The 18,937-nt window shown below is 44.3% G+C and overlaps 1 protein-coding gene across 3 annotated transcripts; it reads left to right on the top strand.

Moving 5' to 3' along the window:
- Nucleotides 1-121: 121 nt before the first annotated feature.
- On the top strand, nucleotides 122-17,788 carry TMEM170A (transmembrane protein 170A). 3 transcript variants are annotated; one of them, XM_050922479.1, is made up of 3 exons: nucleotides 122-282; nucleotides 13,764-13,934; nucleotides 17,209-17,788. In XM_050922479.1, exons 1-3 carry the CDS (start codon nucleotides 168-170, stop codon nucleotides 17,337-17,339), a joined length of 417 nt encoding a protein of 138 aa, XP_050778436.1. In that variant the 5' UTR covers nucleotides 122-167; the 3' UTR covers nucleotides 17,340-17,788. The 3 variants fall into 3 exon arrangements, with proteins under 3 accessions (XP_050778436.1, XP_050778437.1, XP_050778438.1); XM_050922480.1 differs by having other exon boundaries at nucleotides 13,764-13,865; XM_050922481.1 differs by having other exon boundaries at nucleotides 165-253.
- The last annotated feature ends 1,149 nt before the right edge of the window (nucleotides 17,789-18,937 follow it).

Genomic DNA, 18,937 nt, shown 5'->3' on the forward strand with positions numbered 1-18,937 from the left:
CGGGGTGATGGGCGGGGGTCCTTGTCTGTCATAGTGAGAGGCGGGACCCGAGGAGCGAGCCGCGGTGCGATTGGCGCACAGAGCCGTCCGTTCCGCCGGGGCGGGGAGACGGATCGGCATTCGCAGGTGCGGCGCCGCGGCTGCTGCGAGGCTCTAATGGCGGCGGAATGGAGAGCGGCGAGCCGGGCGCGGGCGGGCTCCTGCAGCAGATCCTGAGCCTGCGTCTAGTACCGCGGGTGGGCAACGGCACCCTGTACGCCACCCCGCTGGTCAGCTTCCCAGGTACCGGGCGGGCCGGGCCCCCGCCCCCGCGCCTAGGCTCGGCTTCCCCGCCCGAAGCGGGTTCCGGGCCCCCCGCCCCCGCGCCTAGGCTCGGCTTCCCCGCCCGAAGCGGGTTCCGGGCCCCCTGCCCCCGCGCCTAGGCTCGGCTTCCCCGCCGGAAGCGGGTTCCGGGCCCCGGCGGAGTGAAGGATCCTGCTCCTCAGAGGAGTGTGCTGCTGGCAGCGCTTCCCGATCCGAACGGATCGTTAGACGTTGCTGTTGTGTTACACGGCTCCCTGGTGTAGCAGATGCGCACGGGAGCCGTTTCGTGCACCGTATCCTATATGTGAAATTGCTACGTGTAGAAATGTGCTCCCTGTAGCGGTAGTGACCCCTATAGATTGTAAGACACAGCTTCTGTGAGAAGATGCTGCTTTATTTGTACATGCTTGGAAACTGTTATCATATTTCTATGCCATTATATCCAGTACTGATCCCTGGAGAACCCCACTTGTTATGCCCATCTTATTTATCGTTACGTGCATCTGGGTTTCATTTCCATAGTTTGTTTATGAGAAGATCATGGAAGACAGTATCAAAAGCCTTACCAAAGGCCAGATATACCACGTGTACTGCTTGTAGGCTTGTTACACTGTTAAGGAAAGCTGTCAGGTTGGTTTTACATGTGAAACTGCTTGAAATACATTTTTTTATCAAAGTTGGACCTCTTGCTGCTGCGGGTAGCACGGTCCTGCAGGTGGCATTTTCGCACACATACATGTATGAAACTGCAACCTATGGAAATGTGCTGCTACCTGTAGCACTGCAATGTGATGAAGCTAATTCCTCTGTAGGAATGTCGCCTCGTTGCTCTCTCATTTCGTTTTTGAGACATTTTCTTTAGCCTTTGTCTTCACTGTTAAAACTTAACTTGTCTTGTGTTATTTTCTCACTGCTAATAAAACTAAAGAAAAAGGCCTATGTCTGTATAATGGGGACAACAGATATATTAGACCAGTGGTCTCCAACCTTTTTTGTCTGGCAGATGCCAGACAACGAGCCATGGAGGACCGTGGCGGCGGATGAACATCTGCCAAAATTCTGCTGACAAGCAGCGTCAATAGGCATTGCTACCAAAATGCCACCGACAGGTAGCGGCATTTCGGTGGATGCTCATCCTCTGGCCAGTACGCGGGTGCACTTAGATGCACCGGTGGGCACCATGGCTCCCGCAGGCACCGTGTTGGGGACCCCTGTATAAGACACACCTGGATTATTTTTCAGTGGTTGATAATATCAGATCTTTATCATTCTCAGTATGCTGAGGTGAGCTGAAGTGTCTGTCTTCCCATCATCCAGATTGCTGGATCAATCATTTTTCAACGTTCAGTCTTTGTACCTCAGGTGTTTCTGGTTGTTCTCGTAGGTTGTCATTGTCATCGTCATGACCTGGGTCAACAGCACCCACTGTATAGAGGTATCTGATCATGGTCAAGTAGTCCCCATTGTATAGCACTATCATTCAGAGGGACAGTTTGCAAAAATCATTTCTCTATCTCTTTTGTCCACTACACCACACAAGAGAGGTGGGAGGCACAGCAATTTCTGTGTAGCACCAGGTGATAGATCCAGAGGGGTGAAAATATCTGCTGCTGAAATCAGAATTGTAGCTGGCCTATTTATCTGTCCGTCTCCTGTTAACTCAAGAGTAAAATGTTATACAGATAAAGCTACACAGGATTGTTTCAGTGCCATGTTTATTAGATAACACAATTTGATCTATAACCAATAGCTAATACCTAATACTTATGCACACACAATTCAAATCTTCTGCAGCTGCTGGACATAGCTTGAGTATATAGCTTGATTTTGCAGGTTGGATTTGTAGCTTGTGGCAGCTAACTGGCCAGGAAAGCCAGGCATGAATAAGGGCTGTCTCTCTGTCAGGCATGCAAAGATGCCATTCAATGTTGGCAGCAGAATGTTACCCAAAGTCTTACATCTCACCCATCTTTTTTATAGGCTTTTAGTTTGAATCAATAGTCTAGCTGTGTCAGACTGCCTCTGGTTTCGATATGATTGATCATCCGTCAATTGTACCTTTGTTCTTTTCTTTTGGGGTGGGGTGGACTCTTCTTACTTTGTCAGGGCTGTTGTCTGCATCTTTGGCCATTGGCATTTGCACTTAACTTTATCAGGATAGGCTTCAGCTGGAGATTGATTTCATTATCCATGCATACCTCATTCACACACTTGAATTAAGTTAATGAGGTTACAGCAGGGTTTTGCAAAATGGAGTAAGCATTTTAAAATGGGGTTTTAGTTACAATAGGGAATCTTATTTTAAAAAAAAGTAATGTAATGAACAATTTAGAATGTTGGTAGGCAAACGGGAGTTAAAGTGTTAGAACAGTGAAGTTTGGTTTGTTCATTTGATACAAAATAAAATTTATATTAATAATTGTAATTAAAGAATAGAAACATGGTCATAAATTCAGCTGTACATTGACCTGCAAATAACTCTTCAATCCAGAGGTATTGAATGGGTCATACTTTATGTAATTGTCTCATTCGATATAATTTTTTTGAAACAATATAAGCTAGTGGTTTCAGCATCCAACAGAACATGCCACACATTACAATTAATGTTAAACTTATCAGAATAAAGAAAAGAATAATTGAGTGTAACAATTTAAGGTTCAGAAAAGGGCAACTAAAATGATTAGGAGTTTGGAGAGGGTCCCATATAAGGAAAGATTAAAAAGGCTAGGCCTCTTCAGCTTGGAAAAGAGGAAACTAAGGGGGGATATGATAGAGGTCTATAAAATCATGAGTGATGTTGAGAAAGCGGATAAGGAAAAGTTATTTACTTATTCCCATAATACAAGAACTAGGGGTCACCAAATGAAATTAATAGGCAGCAGGTTTAAAACAAATATAAGGAAGTTCTTCTTCACGCAGCTCACAGTCAACTTGTGGAACTCCTTACCTGAGGAGGTTGTGAAGGCTGGACTATAACAGCGTTTAAAAGAGAACCGGATAAATTCATGGTGGTTAAGTCCATAAATGGCTATTAGCCAGGATGGGTAAGGAATGGTGTCCCTAGCCTCTGTTTGTCAGAGGATGGAGATGGACGGCAGGAAAGAGATCACGTGATCATTGCCTGTTAGGTTTACTCCCTCTGGGGCACCTGGCATTGGCCACTGTCGGTAGACAGGATACTGGGCTAGATGGACCTTTGGTCTGACCCGGTACGGCCGTTCTTATGTTAAGATGCGGCCCATCCTTTCAGAATATCATACCAATGTTGCGTTTTCAGTCAGTTGGATATTGTGGTTATTTTTCTTCATTAGTTTGTACAGACTTGTCCAATTGACCCACAAAGACAAGTTAAAGTTTAGAATTTTACTGGTATCCGCTGTGTTAGTTCTTTTATCCTCACGAGCTGGGAAGTAATAGGTTAAGGTGGGAGTTTTTAACACAGTTAATCACTCCTTAAATATTAATAAACCACACTTAAAATCTGTAAACTGTGTTCCATTTCACTTAACAAAACTATTAACAGGTCCCCCTGTCTTTCCCCAGCGCTGCTCAACTTCAGGTACTTCTCTAGCTTCTGGCCCACAGCTCCCTTATCAGGGCCAGCTGGGCCCTAACTGAGCTGGCTACAGCTCTGTACCACCCAGAAACATATGTAAGGAGAAGGTTATTTTCATGTTTTGTCAGCAGAGGAGTTAAGACTGTCATATCTTTAGCTCATACCTAATCCATCTCACTTTCTGTTAGAATAATAGCTAATAGTTGTTGTTCAGAACATCACAAAGCTAACAGGTACAGCCCTTCGCAGTTCTCAGGAACTGCTAATTTTAAGAATTCACTACCTGCATCAGCGGGAGGTCCAACTTTGCAACAGCAACAAAAAAAAGGCCATCTGATGTAGCTGATTCCTTCAGAGAGCTGTCTTACATTCCAGTGGTGTGAGAAACTGCTGCCTGTAGAAATTAGCTTCATCACATTGCAGTGCTAAGGTAGCAGCACATCTCTATAGTTTGCAGTTTCATACACGTATGTGTATGAAAATGCTCTCTGTAGGAATGTGCTACCCACAGCAGCTAGAGGTCCAACTTTGCTTTTTTTTAAAAAAAAAGCCATCTGATGTAGCTAATTCCTACAGATAGCAGTCTTACATGCATACAGGTTGGATAAACACAGTCAACAGATGGCAGACAGTGAGGAGGGCCAAGCAGGTTAGTGAGTTTTTAGAGAAAAAGGTGTAAACATTATGTGTACGTTTATGCATTATAAGAAGTTTGATCCCATGGCCACAACCACCCTTGTCTGACCTGTTTGGTGCCCAGCATACACTGCCAAACCAAAGCATCTCAAAATACAGTGGGTGGACAGTGGTATATCTATTCATAGTGCATCTCACTCTGAATCTATACAAGTGCTTCTGGTGAGTACCCTGACTGCTGAGGCAAGGAGTCCAGGAGGCATGCACACAAGTGACATAGTAACCATAGTGACTCTGTGCTGACATAATGTGAGTTACCCACACTTAAACTGTAGATATGGCCTTAGGTATATGAAATGTTTGGGAGTATGAGGGTAGACTACAATTCATTCAGGAGTTTCAGCTCAAGGCATTGGAACTGACCTTACTGCATGCTACAGGCTCAGGAACAAAGATTTTAAAATTCTTGTGGTTGTAAAGGTATCTTGGGGTTCATATGTTCTAGGACTGGAAGGCACCTCAAGAGGTCATTGAGTCCAGTCCCCTGCCCTCATGGCAGGACCAAATACTGATTAGACCAGGGGTCAGCAGCCTTTCAGAAGTGGTGTGCGAGTCTTCGTTTATTCACTCTAATGTAAGGTTTTGCATGCCAGTAATACATGTTAACGTTTTTAGAAGGTCTCTTTCTATAAGTCTATAATATATAACTAAACTATTGTTGTATGTAAAGTAAATAAGATTTTTAAAATGTTTAAGAAGCTTCATTTAAAATTAAAATAAAATTCAGCCTCCCCCACCCCCACCCCCCCATCTCCCGACTGGTGGCCAGGACCCGGGCAGTATGAGTGCCACTGAAAATCAGCTCGGGTGCCGCCTTCGGCACTCGTGCCATAGGTTGCCTACCCCAGTCTAGACCATCCCTGATAGACATTTATCTAACCTACTCTTAAATATCTCCAGAGATGGAGATTCCACAACCTCCCTAGGCAATTTATTCCAGTGTTTAACTACCCTGACAGTTAGGAACTTTTTCCTAATGTCCAACCTAAACCTCCCTTGCTGCAGTTTAAGCCCATTGCTTCTTGTTCTATCCTTAGAGGTTAAGGTGAACCAGTTTTCTCCCTCCTCCTGATGACACCCTTTTAGATACCTGAAAACTGCTATCATGTCCCCTCTCAGTCTTCTCTTTTCCAAACTAAACAAACCCAATTCTTGCAGCCTTCCTTCATGGGTCATGTTCTCAAGACCTTTAATCATTCTTGTTGCTCTTCTCTGGACCCTCTCCAATTTCTCCACATGTTTCTTGAAATGCGGTGCCCAGAACTGGACACAATACTCCAGTTGAGGCCTAACCAGCACAGAGTAGAGCGGAAGAATGACTTCTCGTGTCTTGCTCACAACACACCTGTTAATGCAGCCCAGAATCACGCTTGCTTTTTTTGCAATAGCATCACACTGTTGACTCATATTTAGCTTGTGGTCCGCTATAACCCCTAGATCCCTTTCTGCCGTACTCCTTCCTAGACAGTTTCTTCCCATTTTGTATGTGTAAAACTGATTTTTTTCTTTCCTAAGTGGAGCACTTTGCATTTGTCTTTGTTAAACTCCATCCTGTTTACCTCAGACCATTTCTCCAATTTGTCCCTATCATTTTGAATTATGACCTTATCCTCCAAAGCAGTTGCAATCCCTCCCAGTTTGGTATCATCTGCAAACTTAATAAGTGTACTTTCTATGCCAATATCTCAGTTGTTGATGAAAATATTGAACAGAGCCAGTCGCAGAACAGACCCCTGCGGAACCCCACTTGTTATACCTTTCCAGCAGGATTGGGAGCCATTAATAACTACTCTCTGAGTACGGTTATCCACCCACCTTATAGTAGCCCCATCTAAATTGTATTTGCCTAGTTTAGCGATAAGAATATCATGCGAGACCATATCAAATGCCTTACTAAAGTCTAGGTATACCACATCCACCGCTTCTCCCTTATCCACAAGACTCATTATCCTATCAAAGAAAGCTATCAGATTGGTTTGACATGATTTGTTCTTTACAAGTCCATGCTGGCTATTCCCTATCACCTTACCACCTTCCAAGTATTTGCAGATGATTTCCTTAATTACTTGCTCCATTATCTTCCCTGGCACAGAAGTTAAACTAACTGGTCTGTAGTTTCCTGGGTTGTTTTTATTTCCCTTTTTATAGATGGGCACTATATTTGCCCTTTTTCAGTCTTCTGGAATCTCTCCTGTCTCCTATGATTTTTCCAAAGATAATAGTTAGAGGCTCAGATAACTCCTCTCTTAGCTCTTTAAGTAGTCTAGGATGCATTTCATCAGGCTCTGGTGACTTGCAGGCATCTAACTTTTCTAAGTGATTTGTAACTTGTTCTTTTTTTATTTTATCTTTTAAACCTATCCCCTTCCCATTAGCATTCACAATGTTAGGCTTTCCTTCAGACTTCTCGATCAAGACCGAAACAGAGAAGTCATTATAGATGTGTGTTCATTATATTTTGAAAAGAAAAACTGTGAGTGGGTTAAACAAAGAATTAGATCAGTCCCTCAGGATAAGTACATTGGCTATTAGCTAAGATAATCAGGGATGCAGGCCCATGCTCTGCATGTCCTTGAAACATTCTTTGACTGTCAGATGCTGGAAATAGACAATGGGATGGTTCAATGAGTCACTGCCTGGTCTGATTGTTCCCTTAGAAGCAGGTGGCATTGGCCACTGTCACAAGACAGGATACTAGATTAGGCGGCCTATTGGTCTGACCACCAATAGTGTAACTATTGGTGGATTGACTCAAAACAAAGTTTTGACAATAGGCCAGAAATTTAGTCAGAATGGAAGTCATATGATCCAACAGAATAAACATCTGCTCTAAAAATTAGAAGAAAAAATTCAGGGAACCCCAACAGCAGATAAGACAACTTGGGAAACTGCTTGGGGAGACTATGCATTCAGAAACAGTGATAAGGGATTCTTTTGTTTCTGAGGGGATAGATGTAAAATGTTTCACCAAATTAAGTCTCAGGGATTATCTACACTGGCAAGTGAAAGCATTATAACTTGCTGGCTCAGGGGTGTGAAAAATCACACAGAAACACACACCCCTGCGCAGCACGTTGGAGCTCTTTAAAGCGCTAGTGTGGACACGCTCATCTCCCAGTGCTCAGAGCTAATCCCCTCATCAAGGTGGATTACCATGAGCATGGCGCTTTGAAATTTGTAGTGTAGAAATAGCTTCAGTAGGTTAGATCTAGTGTGACCAGATGTCCTGATTTTATAGGGACAGTCCCGATTTTTGGGTCTTTATCTTATCCTGTTACCCCCCACCCCCATCCCAATTTTTCAGATTTGCTGTCTGGTCACCCTAGTTAGATCAGACAAAGAGGAGCTGCATTGATGTGCCTGTGCCTTTAAGAACCCAGCCCTGGGAAGCCGAGGTGCTATCTGTTAGAGGGGAAATTAAAAAGCCCCTCTGCCCCCCACTATTTTTGCAAACACTGGTGCCTCAGTCACACTAAGGTAACTGCTACTCCTCTGCCCCTGACTGTGCTGGGTTTTGCCCTTGGTTACCCTCTGTCAGTACCTCACCCCCAAACTTAACTCTTGCTCCTCCCCCCTGCCCTGATTTTGCCCTTTAGCCCCTCTCCTAACCCTGTCTCCAGCTGTCTGACCCCCCCCCACCAGTAAATTTCCATCTCCTACTCAGATCCTGGGCCCCCCCGCTCTGATTTACCCCCTTTGCCCCTTTTTAACCCCTCTAAATAGCAATCAGCAGATTTTCATGGCTAATAAGGGCAGGGTGAAGGGCAGTGGCTTCAGCAGCTGTTACTGAGCATGCTCAGTTTGTGTGACCATACAAAAAAGCCACTTTGCTCAAATAAAAAAGCCTCTGGCCCCCACAACAAACTGTTTTGCAAAGCGCTGGTGTCTCCGTGCCAATGAGGTAATTGCTGCCCCCTGTGCCCCTGCCTGTGCTGGGTTTTGCCCTCTGACCCCCTCTGCCAGTGCCTCCCTCCTGGGCTTAACTCCACCTCTTCCCCCCCCCTTCCTTATTTTGCCCTTTAGCCCCTCTCCTAATGCTGCCTTCAGCTGCTTGACCCCCCAGACCAGTAAATTTCCGCCTCCTGCTCAGTCCCTCCCCCACCCTCAGATTTGCCCCCTTTGCCACTTTTTAAACTCCGTCAAAAGCAGTCAGCAGAATCCTAGGGGTATAAGGGCAGGGTAAAGGGCAGTGGCTTCAGCAGAAGTACCGAGCATGCTCAGATGTACAGTAAGTAGCACATTCCTACGAGGAGCAGTATCCTTCACTACACCTGCTGCCGCAGCTCCTGCCCACATCCCTTCTCCGGACCCAACCCTCCCCACCCCATCTTTCAGGACAGTCTCCAGCTACGCCCACATCCGCCCCAGACCCAGTCTTTCTCCTCCAGGACCAATCCCCCCATGACGGACCTGCCCCCGTCCGCCCAGGACTGCCCCCGGGCATGTTCCCCTCTTCATGCATCAGTCTGGATGCTCTGATCACATTCTCTTTTCTTTACTCTTTGTCTGAACTAAGCAGTCCCTGGCTCTGGAATCACTCCTGGTCTTTCACAGTTTTTCATTGCGTGACTCCAAGCCCCCGCTGCTGTATGCTCTTTAAGAAAGGGTGACCAGAACTGAGCAAATCTAATTGAGTCGGTGCTGAACTCATCTGCCAGAGCCTGCCCCTAGGGCTCCTATCCTTGCGATCGCTGATTAGGTGATGGCCACACTGGGAATCTTTTGTAAACATGTCTTATAGGTAGGTAAGCTTAGAGAAAAGAGTTGTGGTGTCTCTGCTAGAAAGAAGCTCATCAAATGGGTTTGCATTGCTCCTAGATTCAAGCCAAACCCTGCCAGTCCTCAGCAAGTTCTGAAACATGGTAAATGCTTGGGAAGCAGATGTGAGAAACGGTGACTAAGTGTTCTTAGCGACAGTAATAGGTCAAGGGTCAGAGAATGCTCAGATGCAATCACGCAATGACTCTGACCTTTAAAAATCAATTTGATTGATTGTGTCCCATATGCACCAGCCACCAAAACCATGCTTCCATTTTAAAACCTGTAAGTAAACAGGGCTGGCACCAGCACAGCAAGCTGGTGCTTGGGGTGGCCCAGGGAAGGGAGCGGCACATCCAGGTCTTCGGTGGCGGGTCCCTCAGTCACTCTTGAATTGCTACCAAAGAATGAAGCGGCGTGATAGAGCTGCTGTGGATCGCAGCCTTTTTTTATTATTTTTTTTCTCTTCGCCGCTTGGGGCAGCAAAAAAGCTGGAGCCGGCCCTGTAAGTAAAACCTGCTCCCTCCCTCCCCCAGGCGAAATGAATGTAGGTACCAATGGGGTCACTTGAATCAAAGGCTATTAGTCAGCATAAGCAAAGATGGTGTCCCCTAGCCTCTGTTTGCCAGAAACTGAGAGTAGGAGACAGAGGATGGATCACTTGATGATTACCTGTTCTGTTCATTCCCTCTGGGCACCTGGCATTGGCCATTGTCGGAAGACAGAATGCTGGGCTAGATGGATCTTTGGTCTGGCCGTTCTTATGTTCTTAATCCCCTTTTTTATTCGTCCCCTGTATGGATGGATATCTTTGGCAGTACATCTGCCTCTCCAGCTTTCGTGACATTTGACACCCCATATAGTGAATAGCATTTAAAATACAGAGACTAGTTTACAGTATGAGAAAAATGGGCTGCAGGCTTACAGTGTACATACAGTATCAGTCTGATCCATACAGTCTTTAGATAGTTTAGAGCTCTGGAGTGAAGCCTTTTCTGATTATTACAGTACAGTATTGCTAGTTGAAGCAAGTGTAAAAAGGGGCTGCTCTTTGGTTAGTTGTTGAGAGGCTGGACGCAAGGATGTCTTTGCTTGCATTAAAAACTACTAATCATCTCATTACGGGTTTGGTATCACTTCAGTCACAAATGCAGGTTGTGTTTTACTGAACTTCCTTTTGTTTCAGAGAACAGTGGTACAGAACTCAATTTTGTTTACTCAGTAGGAAGGCTTTTCTAACAGCGATCTCATCAGGAAATTTTAAAAAAAGAGTCCTTGGCTATCTCTCTCACTTCTACACTTGAGACCTCGTTCACCGCAGAATTTAAGCTGCTTTTTTTAAATATAGCACGGCCTCAAGATTCGAAGATCAGAAGGGACCATTGTGATCCTATCTACCTCCTGTGTAACACAGGCCAGAGAACACCCCCAAAATAATTCCTAGAGCAGACTTTTTTTTTAGAAGAACATTTAATCTTGATTTAAGAATTCCATGTTGTTCTGAATGCAGAATATAGAAGTGGCAAGCTTGTTTGATTAGTAAACAAAACCAGGAGTTACAGGTAATGCATTTTGTTGGGACCAACTCTATTAAAATAGGTAAGCTGTTGAGACTCCAACTGCATTAAATAATGGAAAATGTAACAAGCAATAGATGCATAGCTGTAATGTCAAATTCAATTCAGAGGTACAATTAATAACTTCTTTTTGAGGGAGATTTAATTAATTTGTAGAGCTTTTGTTATTTTAAAAAGATTAAGCAGGCCTTGAAAGTGCACATCCATACAGAGCTTGGTATTATAATACAATAATACGTAATAAGACAAAGGAGACGTACAGCAGGAGTTACTGTAAACATCCTTAGAAACAAGGAACAACAGTGGTTCTCAAAGATCATCATTTTAGTCCTCTGGCAGAGCTATCAGGACTCCAGTCCCCACATTCTCAAAAAAACAAAACAAAACAAAATAGTTTCCAGAATCTGTGGTATTAACACTTGTCACGTTACAAGACTTTAAATTCCTTGCTTGGTTAACCTGAAATAACTTCTGCAGAAGTTGTACAGGAGTCTTTGTCAGCAAGCTTACAGGCTGAGTTCTGCTTCAGCATGGGAAGAAAAACTCAAATCAGTTTTTCTGCCAACTTAATTTAACTGCTTCCTAATGATGCTAGAATCCAGGCTATCCCCTGGAGAGAGAACTGCTTCTGAAGTGCTACACTTACACAAGAGTAAAAAATGCCTTCTGTTTCTAGGCATCCCTATTGCTCAGGTTCAAAGGCAGCTGATCTCTAGAAGAACAGGTGCAGAGCAGTAGTACTCAAAGGATCAAAACAAATTGCAAGTAATAGCATAGATTTCTTTTTTATTGTACTCTGCTGTTTGACTTAAAGATGTGGTTTTCAAACAGCTCTTTAGTGCTAGAAATCCAAGCTGTTAACTAATTTTCCAGCAGAAATCGAGCACATAAATAACACAGGATCTTTATGCCATGGCAATTGGGTGTTTTTTCCTCTCAGGGTCAGTACTAGAATTTTTTTTTTAAATACTCAAGATTTTACAGGTGCCCTAGCACCAAAACTTGCATCCATGTTGACTATCTGGGTGAATCCATCTCATATTTAGTCAGTTTACAAATACAACTTTTCCTTAATTGCCAGTCTTGCAAACTCAACTGAGGATATGCAGGTCAAGATGGCTACTATCTGGCTTGTGCATCATCACTAGGGCCCTACCAAATTCATAGTCCATTTTGGTCAATTTCATGGTCATAGGATTTTAAAAATCATAAATTTCATGATTTAAATTTGAAATTTCACAGTGGGGTCCTGACCCAAAAAGAAGTTGGGGGTGGGGGGCCACAAGGATTTTGTAGGGGATGTTGCAGTACTGCTACCCTTACTTCTGTGCTGCTGCTGACGGCAGCGCTGCCTTCAGAGCTGGGCAGCTGGAGGGCGGCGGCTGCTAGCCGGGAGCCCAGCTCTGAAGGCAGAGCCGCCACTAGCAGCGGCACAGGAGTAAGGCTGGCCTGGCATGGTATTACCATCTTTACTTCTGCACTGCTGCATGCAGAGCTGGGCCCTCGGCCAGCAGCCACCACTCTCTGACTGCCTAGCTCTGAATACAGCAGCACATAAGAATGGGTGGCATGGCATGGTATTGCCATCCTTACTTCTGTGCTGCTGCTGGCAGGGTACTGCCTTCAGAGCTGGGTGCCTGGCCAACAGCCACCGCTTTCCAGTTGCCCAGCTCTGAAGGCAGCGCAGAAACAAGGGTGACAATACTGTGAGCCCCCTAAAATAACCTTATAATCTCCCTGTAATAACCCTGTAACCCCTTTTGGGTCAGGGACCCCAATTTGAGAAATGCTGGTCTCCCCCATGAATCTGTATAGCATAGGATAAAAGCACACAAAAGACCAGATTTCACGTTCCGTGACGTGTTTTTCATGGCTGTGAATTTTGTAGGGCCCTAATCATCACCGATAACAAGTGACAGGTCACATCCTGCCTGCAAGGATACCTCTGTAGCCCTTGTCCTGAATGGGGTTGGATGAGTGTAAATGAGGGAAGAATTTGGCCCTGCAGATGTTCCACTCTGCACCAGCCAGCGTAGAATCCAGCTGTAGCTGTGTTAACTCATTGGAGTAGAAAGCAGTCAGTCATGTTGTTGTCACGTAACTGAGCAAGTCTGACTCTATACTGTGAGGAAAATTTTCCAGACTAAGGAGGTGCTGCCATTCTTATTCAGTGTCACTTTCAAGCTAGATCATGGGGTTCAATGCATAGTCGTATTCCTTGGCCATGCCAAAGAAATTGCTCTCCTGATCTCTTCCTTACCTTCCCCCAACCCCCCTAAGAAGGCTCATTTTGTGACAGCGATACAGACCAGTGCAGTGTTCTGTCTAGTTACTGCTGTTTCAGGTTCTTATTCCAAAATATTTTGGTGTTACTTTGATCTTCCTGCAGCATGAAATAAGTTTTGGTAGCATGAAGAGAGTGACAGAATTGTGCCTGTATCTTGGCTCCTATAATAAGGAAATGATCAGATTGTAGATGCTCAAGGCATTATTACAGGGCTGTTTACACTTGTGATGCATTGTAGTTTTGGAAGTGATGAAACTTTCAAATTATTCTGAAATCAGGGCAGGCATTTGCAATGGCTGAATGTTGTCTTAGCATTACCATCCCTAGTACAGAACAAACTTCTGTAGCTGCCCGTAGTGAGATCGCAGCTTGGTCCCTTACATCACGGACATCCTTAGGGTACATGATCTATATCTTGTTTCCTCTTAAACTCTTTAGAGCAGGAGCTTTGTCATTCTGTGTGTTTGTACAGCACCTAGCACAGAGGGAGCCCAATCCTGATAGGAGCCTTTGGTAGCTGCTCTTGTGTTCAGGTAGATGGTGAAGTGTCCTGTCTATGTCAACATCCTTTCTCGTTGCCTTGCAGAAATGTGGTATGGTGTATTCCTGTGGGCACTGGTGTCCTCTCTCTCTTTCCACATCCCTGCGGGATTACTGGCGCTCTTCACACTCAGACGTCACAAATATGGTAGGTTCATGTCCGTAAGCATCCTGTTGATGGGCATCGTGGGACCAATTTCTGCTGGAATCTTAACAAGTATGTTAGACGTTCCAAAGTACTTGTTTGACTGATGGGTGTCTGTTAGTGAGAGTTCACTTCAGAAGCTTGCTAAAGTGGGATGTTATTTCTTCCCCATGAGAAAGGAGCTAACATCTCAAAGTAAGGGTCCTTCCCATGTGTTTTAATCATAGAATATCAGGGTCCGAAGGGACCTCAGGAGGTCATCTAGTCCAACCCCTGCTCAAAGCAGGTTCAACCCCAACTAAATCATTCCAGCCAGGGCTTTGTCAAGCCTGACCTTAAAAACATCTTAAAAAGGAGATTCCACCACCACCTTAGGTAACCCATTCCAATGCCTCACCGCCCTCCTAGTGAAAACGTTTTTTCCTAATATCCAACCTAAACCTCCCCCACTGCAACTTGAGGCTATTACTCCTTGTTCTGTCATCTGCCACCATTGAGAACAGTCTAGAGCCATCCTCTTTGGAACCCCCTTTCAGGTGGTTGAAAGCAGCTATCAAATCCCCCCTCATTCTTCTCTTCTGCAGGCTAAACAATCCCAGTTCCCTCAGCTTCTCCTCATAAGTCATGTGCTCCAGTCCCCTAATCATTTTTCTTGTCCTCCGCTGGACTCTTTCCAATTCTTCCACATCCTTCTTGTAGTGTGGGGCCCAAAACTGGACACAGTACTCCAGATGAGGCTTCACCAATGTCAAATAGAGGGGAATGATCACATGCTTTGATCTGCTGGCAGTACCCCTACTTATACAGCCCAAAATGCTGTTAGCCTTCTTGGCAACAAGGGCACACTGTTGACTCTTATCCAGCTTCTCGTCCACTGTAACCCCTAGGTCCTTTTCTGCAGAACTGCTGCCTAGCCGCTCGGTCCGTAGTCTGTAACAGTGCATGGGATTCTTCCATCCTACGTGCAGGACTCTCATGAGGTTCAACAAGGACAAGTGCAGATTTCTTTTGGCCCAATCCTCTAATTTGTCTTGGTCCCTCTGTATCCTATCCCTACTCTCCAGCATATCTATGTCTCCTCCCAGTTTAGTGTCATCTGCAAACTTGCTGAGAGTGCAGTCCACACCATCCTCCAGATCATTAATGAAGATATTGAACGAAACCAGCCCCAGGACCAACCCTTGGGGCACTCCGCTTGATACTAGCTGCCAATTAGACATGGAGCCATTGATCACTATCCATTGAGCCCGACGATCTAGCCAGCTTTCTATCCACCTTATAGTCCATTCATCCAGCCCATACTTCTTTAACTTGCTGGCAAGAATACTGTGGGAGACCATTTCAAAAGTTTTGCTAAGGTCAAGGAATAACACGTCCACTGCTTTCCCCTTATCCACAGAGCCAGTTATCTCCTCATAGAAGGCAATTAGGTTAGTCAGGCGTGACTTGCCCTTGCTGAATCCATGCTGACTGTTCTGATCACTTTCCTCTCATCTAAGTGCTTCAGAATTGATTCTTTGAGGACCTGCTCCATGATTTTTCCAGGGACTGAGGTGAGGTTGACTGGCCTGTAGTTCCCGGGGTCTTCTTCCTTCTCTTTTTTAAAGATGGGCACTACATTAGCCTTTTTTCAGTCATCCGGGACCTCCCCTGATCGCAATGAGTTTTCAAAGATAATGGCCAATGGCGCTTCGATCACATCCACTAACTTCTTTAGCACCCTCGGATGCAGCGCATCCGGCCCCATGGACCTGTGCTTGTCCAGCTTGTCTAAATAGTCCCAAACCACTTTTCTCCACAGGGGGCTGGTCACCTCCTCCCCGTGCTGTGCTGCCCAGTGCAGCAGTCTGGGAGCTGACCTTGTTCGTGAAGACAGGGGGAAAAAAAGTCATTGAGTACATTAGCTTTTTCCACATACTTTGTCACTAGTTTGCCTCCCTCATTCAGTAACAGGCCCACACGTTCCTTGACTTTTTTCTTGTTGCCAACGTACTTGAAGAAACCCTTCTTGTTACTCTTAACATCTCTTGCTAGCTGCAACTGCAAGTGTGACTTGCCCTTCCTGATTTCCTGCATGACTGAGCGATATTTTTATACTGCTCCATGGTCATTTGTCCAATATCCACTTCCTTAATGCTCTTTCTCTAGTGCCCTCCACTGAGGATTTCAGAAAGGACTCAAATGGAGCACAGTTAACACGGAGCTAGATGATAAATGTGGAATCTAACTGTGGCACATCTAGTCGTTTTCAGACTTGAAATATATTTAACGTATTTTACAGTCATCTGTGTTTGCCTGAAACTGAACAAAGGATTCTGAGTTATGGGCACAAAAGATCCTGGTCTACAGAGTCCCACATCTCACTGAATAAACAGTTTATCTGAAGAAGGCCCATACAATATGCCATTCAATGAGGCATTAGCAAGGTTTTATTCCTTCCCTCATTATACTTCTGGACTGTGCTTGGTATCACATTGCAATGTATGTGTAATGTGATATTGCTGTCCTTCTCAGGATCCAGTTCAGCATTCTCTCTCTGTCTGTCGTACTCCCACCTTGGAGTGGGAGTACATGTCCGTCTCTCATATAATGCTTTGCATTTTCTCCAGTGAAATCCCTTCCATTGGCCCAGATCCTTCTGTAGTATCCAGTCTCCTCTCCTGTCGAAACCTCTCTCCACTTCCCTTAACTTGTGAGGATGGTAAACAAAGCACCCAGCACGTGTATATGTATACCACCTATAGTAAAACCTGCTAACAATGATCTATCAGATAATAAACTCTCAGTACCTCCCTGTTAATTGTGGTGCTGTGACAGTCTAATAGGGTGGCTGGGAAACTAAACCCTCCTTTGGTGGCTGTTAAGTGTGGACTGGCCTGTTGCATAGTTAAAACTACATTAAAAGAACGCTGACGTGTCTCTCTAAGTACACTGTGCTGTTGTAGGCATTAATGAAGTGAAGAGTTGGAGAAGAAAACGTAGAAATTAAGACTCTAATCTTAACTGCTGAATAAAGAGCAATTCTTTCCAGCTCCTTAGTTTTTAAAATGTACTTCAGGTATTTGGTTTAAACAAATGTCTGGTTAATTACTGGAGACTTTACAAAGACCAGGCAAGATTTTGTTTATATTGCTTTTTGTAAGCACAGTTATTTGCTAGCATGATTATTTTCTTTTGTTTAGATGTAAAACCCTGATGTACTCAGTGGTTTGGACATCTAAATAACCAAAACTGAACATAAAAAAATAGACCAGACTGTGAGATTGGCCCTTGCTGTCCATTGCTGTGTATGACTAAGTTTCTATCTCAAACTTGCCATAGCACATTAACGCTCTTTTCTTATCAGGTGCAGCTATTGCTGGAGTTTACAGAGCTGCCGCAAAACAAATGATCCCCTTCGAAGCACTTACTCTAGGTGTGGGGCAGACATTCTGTGTGATGGTGGTTTCCTTCTCACGGATTTTAGCAACTCTATAGCATTCCATCGGAGACTTGAGTCTGAAGGTCAAATCGGGAGGGGAGAAGATTTCGACTGCGTTGCAGAAGTAGTCCATGAATGTGGCAGTTTTTCAATCTCTGGGCAGAAAACTGCATGAGATGAAGATCCTGGACATATCTGGAAGGTGTTATGCCTTTGGTTTTTAAAGGCCTGGTTCTGTCACTGGTTTGGTAGCAGAATGATTTAAACTAGGGAAGAGATCTAATCTGAGGGGTTATGTGCTCCAAATGAAGTTCCTCAACACAAAGGTGGTTTGTTTATACATGGCTTCTGTAAAATACAAAAGGAGGCACAGTAAAAAGGCCTGTCTTGATTTTCTTGTAGCACAGCTGTGTACACACTTTCCTGGAAAATAAGGGGTAAAATATTTTACAGATGCTACTGCAAGCGTTATCATCTTCAAACCAGAATATACTGTTTGAGCAGTCTTTGGTCCGTTGTATACTTTGTTGAAATTGAAGCTAATTTATTAACATTTATTTTGTTACATTTTGGTAACATTAAGTGCCAAGGTTTTTTGAGGGGAGGAGTCATAGGATGGGGTAGGAGGTTAGTAACATTTAGTATAATGTTGCAAACAATGAACTGTTGTAGCAACAGAGAGCATCCACAATGGGACATAGAGAGGTTCTGCTGTAGGAATGTTACTACTGAATGACGTGGCAGGTGCAAAGTTCAGTGAATGCTTTGACCTCTCGCTACTTTACACTTTGATTGAACCTTTTAAAACACTTTTTAAAGATGTGAAATGCAGTTTTTATGAGATATATTAATTGACCTTTCTGGCCCCCCTCTTTCTAATGCTAAATGTTGGGCTTAGTGGGGGGAAGGAGCAAAAGGAGACCTCATTTCAGATACTTGGAAATGGAAATTGGTGCCAGATTGTATTCACATTCATTGCTGAGGCAGGAGAATTATTGTATGTTAAGAGGTCACTATTGATAACATCCTATTACAGTGAAACTTACCAGCCACCATATACCTTCTGCTAAGGGGGCAAATGACCACTACCCCAGCAACAAGTAGTTGGAAATCACGTGTGTATCCCTCTTGATTTCCGAGCCTTGAAAAAGCCTGACTTTGATTAAGCTTTTGTTAGTTCTCCCTTTAAGTACTTAATCTTAACATTTTTACAAGGGCATGATGCTAATTCAAGTCTTAATTTGATGATGTAATAATCAGAGGTCCAGAGATTTAGAATTCTGCACGTGGCTTCCATGACTGCACAATTGCAGTCACACCATGTGCCAGCTGTGTGTCTTAACAGGCCACTTGCTAATGCCGCTGTAGAACCTGCAAGCACAGACTGTGCACATCCTCCATTCTAAATATCTGGGCCTAACTGTCTCTGAGATATCTCCATGGATTGGATGCATCCTTGGGATCCCAGAAAGTGTCAAGGGGATTTGCCCTTCCTTCGATGACTAGTACTGCCAGGAAACATGATCTCTTCTGTTTTTTGTTTTTTAAGAAGAGGATTTTAAACTCTTTTCTCTCTGCACTTGTGAAGTAAAGGCCCTTGTACAGCCCTGTGCTTTCTGTGGGGCTGGTGTATCCCTAGTTCTCTAGAGCCTGG

Source organism: Gopherus flavomarginatus, chromosome 14 (genome assembly GCF_025201925.1).
Source record: "Gopherus flavomarginatus isolate rGopFla2 chromosome 14, rGopFla2.mat.asm, whole genome shotgun sequence".
NCBI classification, from domain to species: domain Eukaryota; kingdom Metazoa; phylum Chordata; order Testudines; family Testudinidae; genus Gopherus; species Gopherus flavomarginatus.

Excerpts from the sequence above, each read along its gene's own strand:
- TMEM170A (XM_050922479.1), top strand. The coding sequence starts at position 168 with ATGGAGAGCGGCGAGCCGGGCGCGGGCGGGCTCCTGCAGCAGATCCTG. Across the intron at positions 283-13,763 it reads CCCGCTGGTCAGCTTCCCAG|AAATGTGGTATGGTGTATTC; the intron begins GTACCGGGCGGG and ends GTTGCCTTGCAG. Across the intron at positions 13,935-17,208 it reads TTCTGCTGGAATCTTAACAA|GTGCAGCTATTGCTGGAGTT; the intron begins GTATGTTAGACG and ends TTTTCTTATCAG.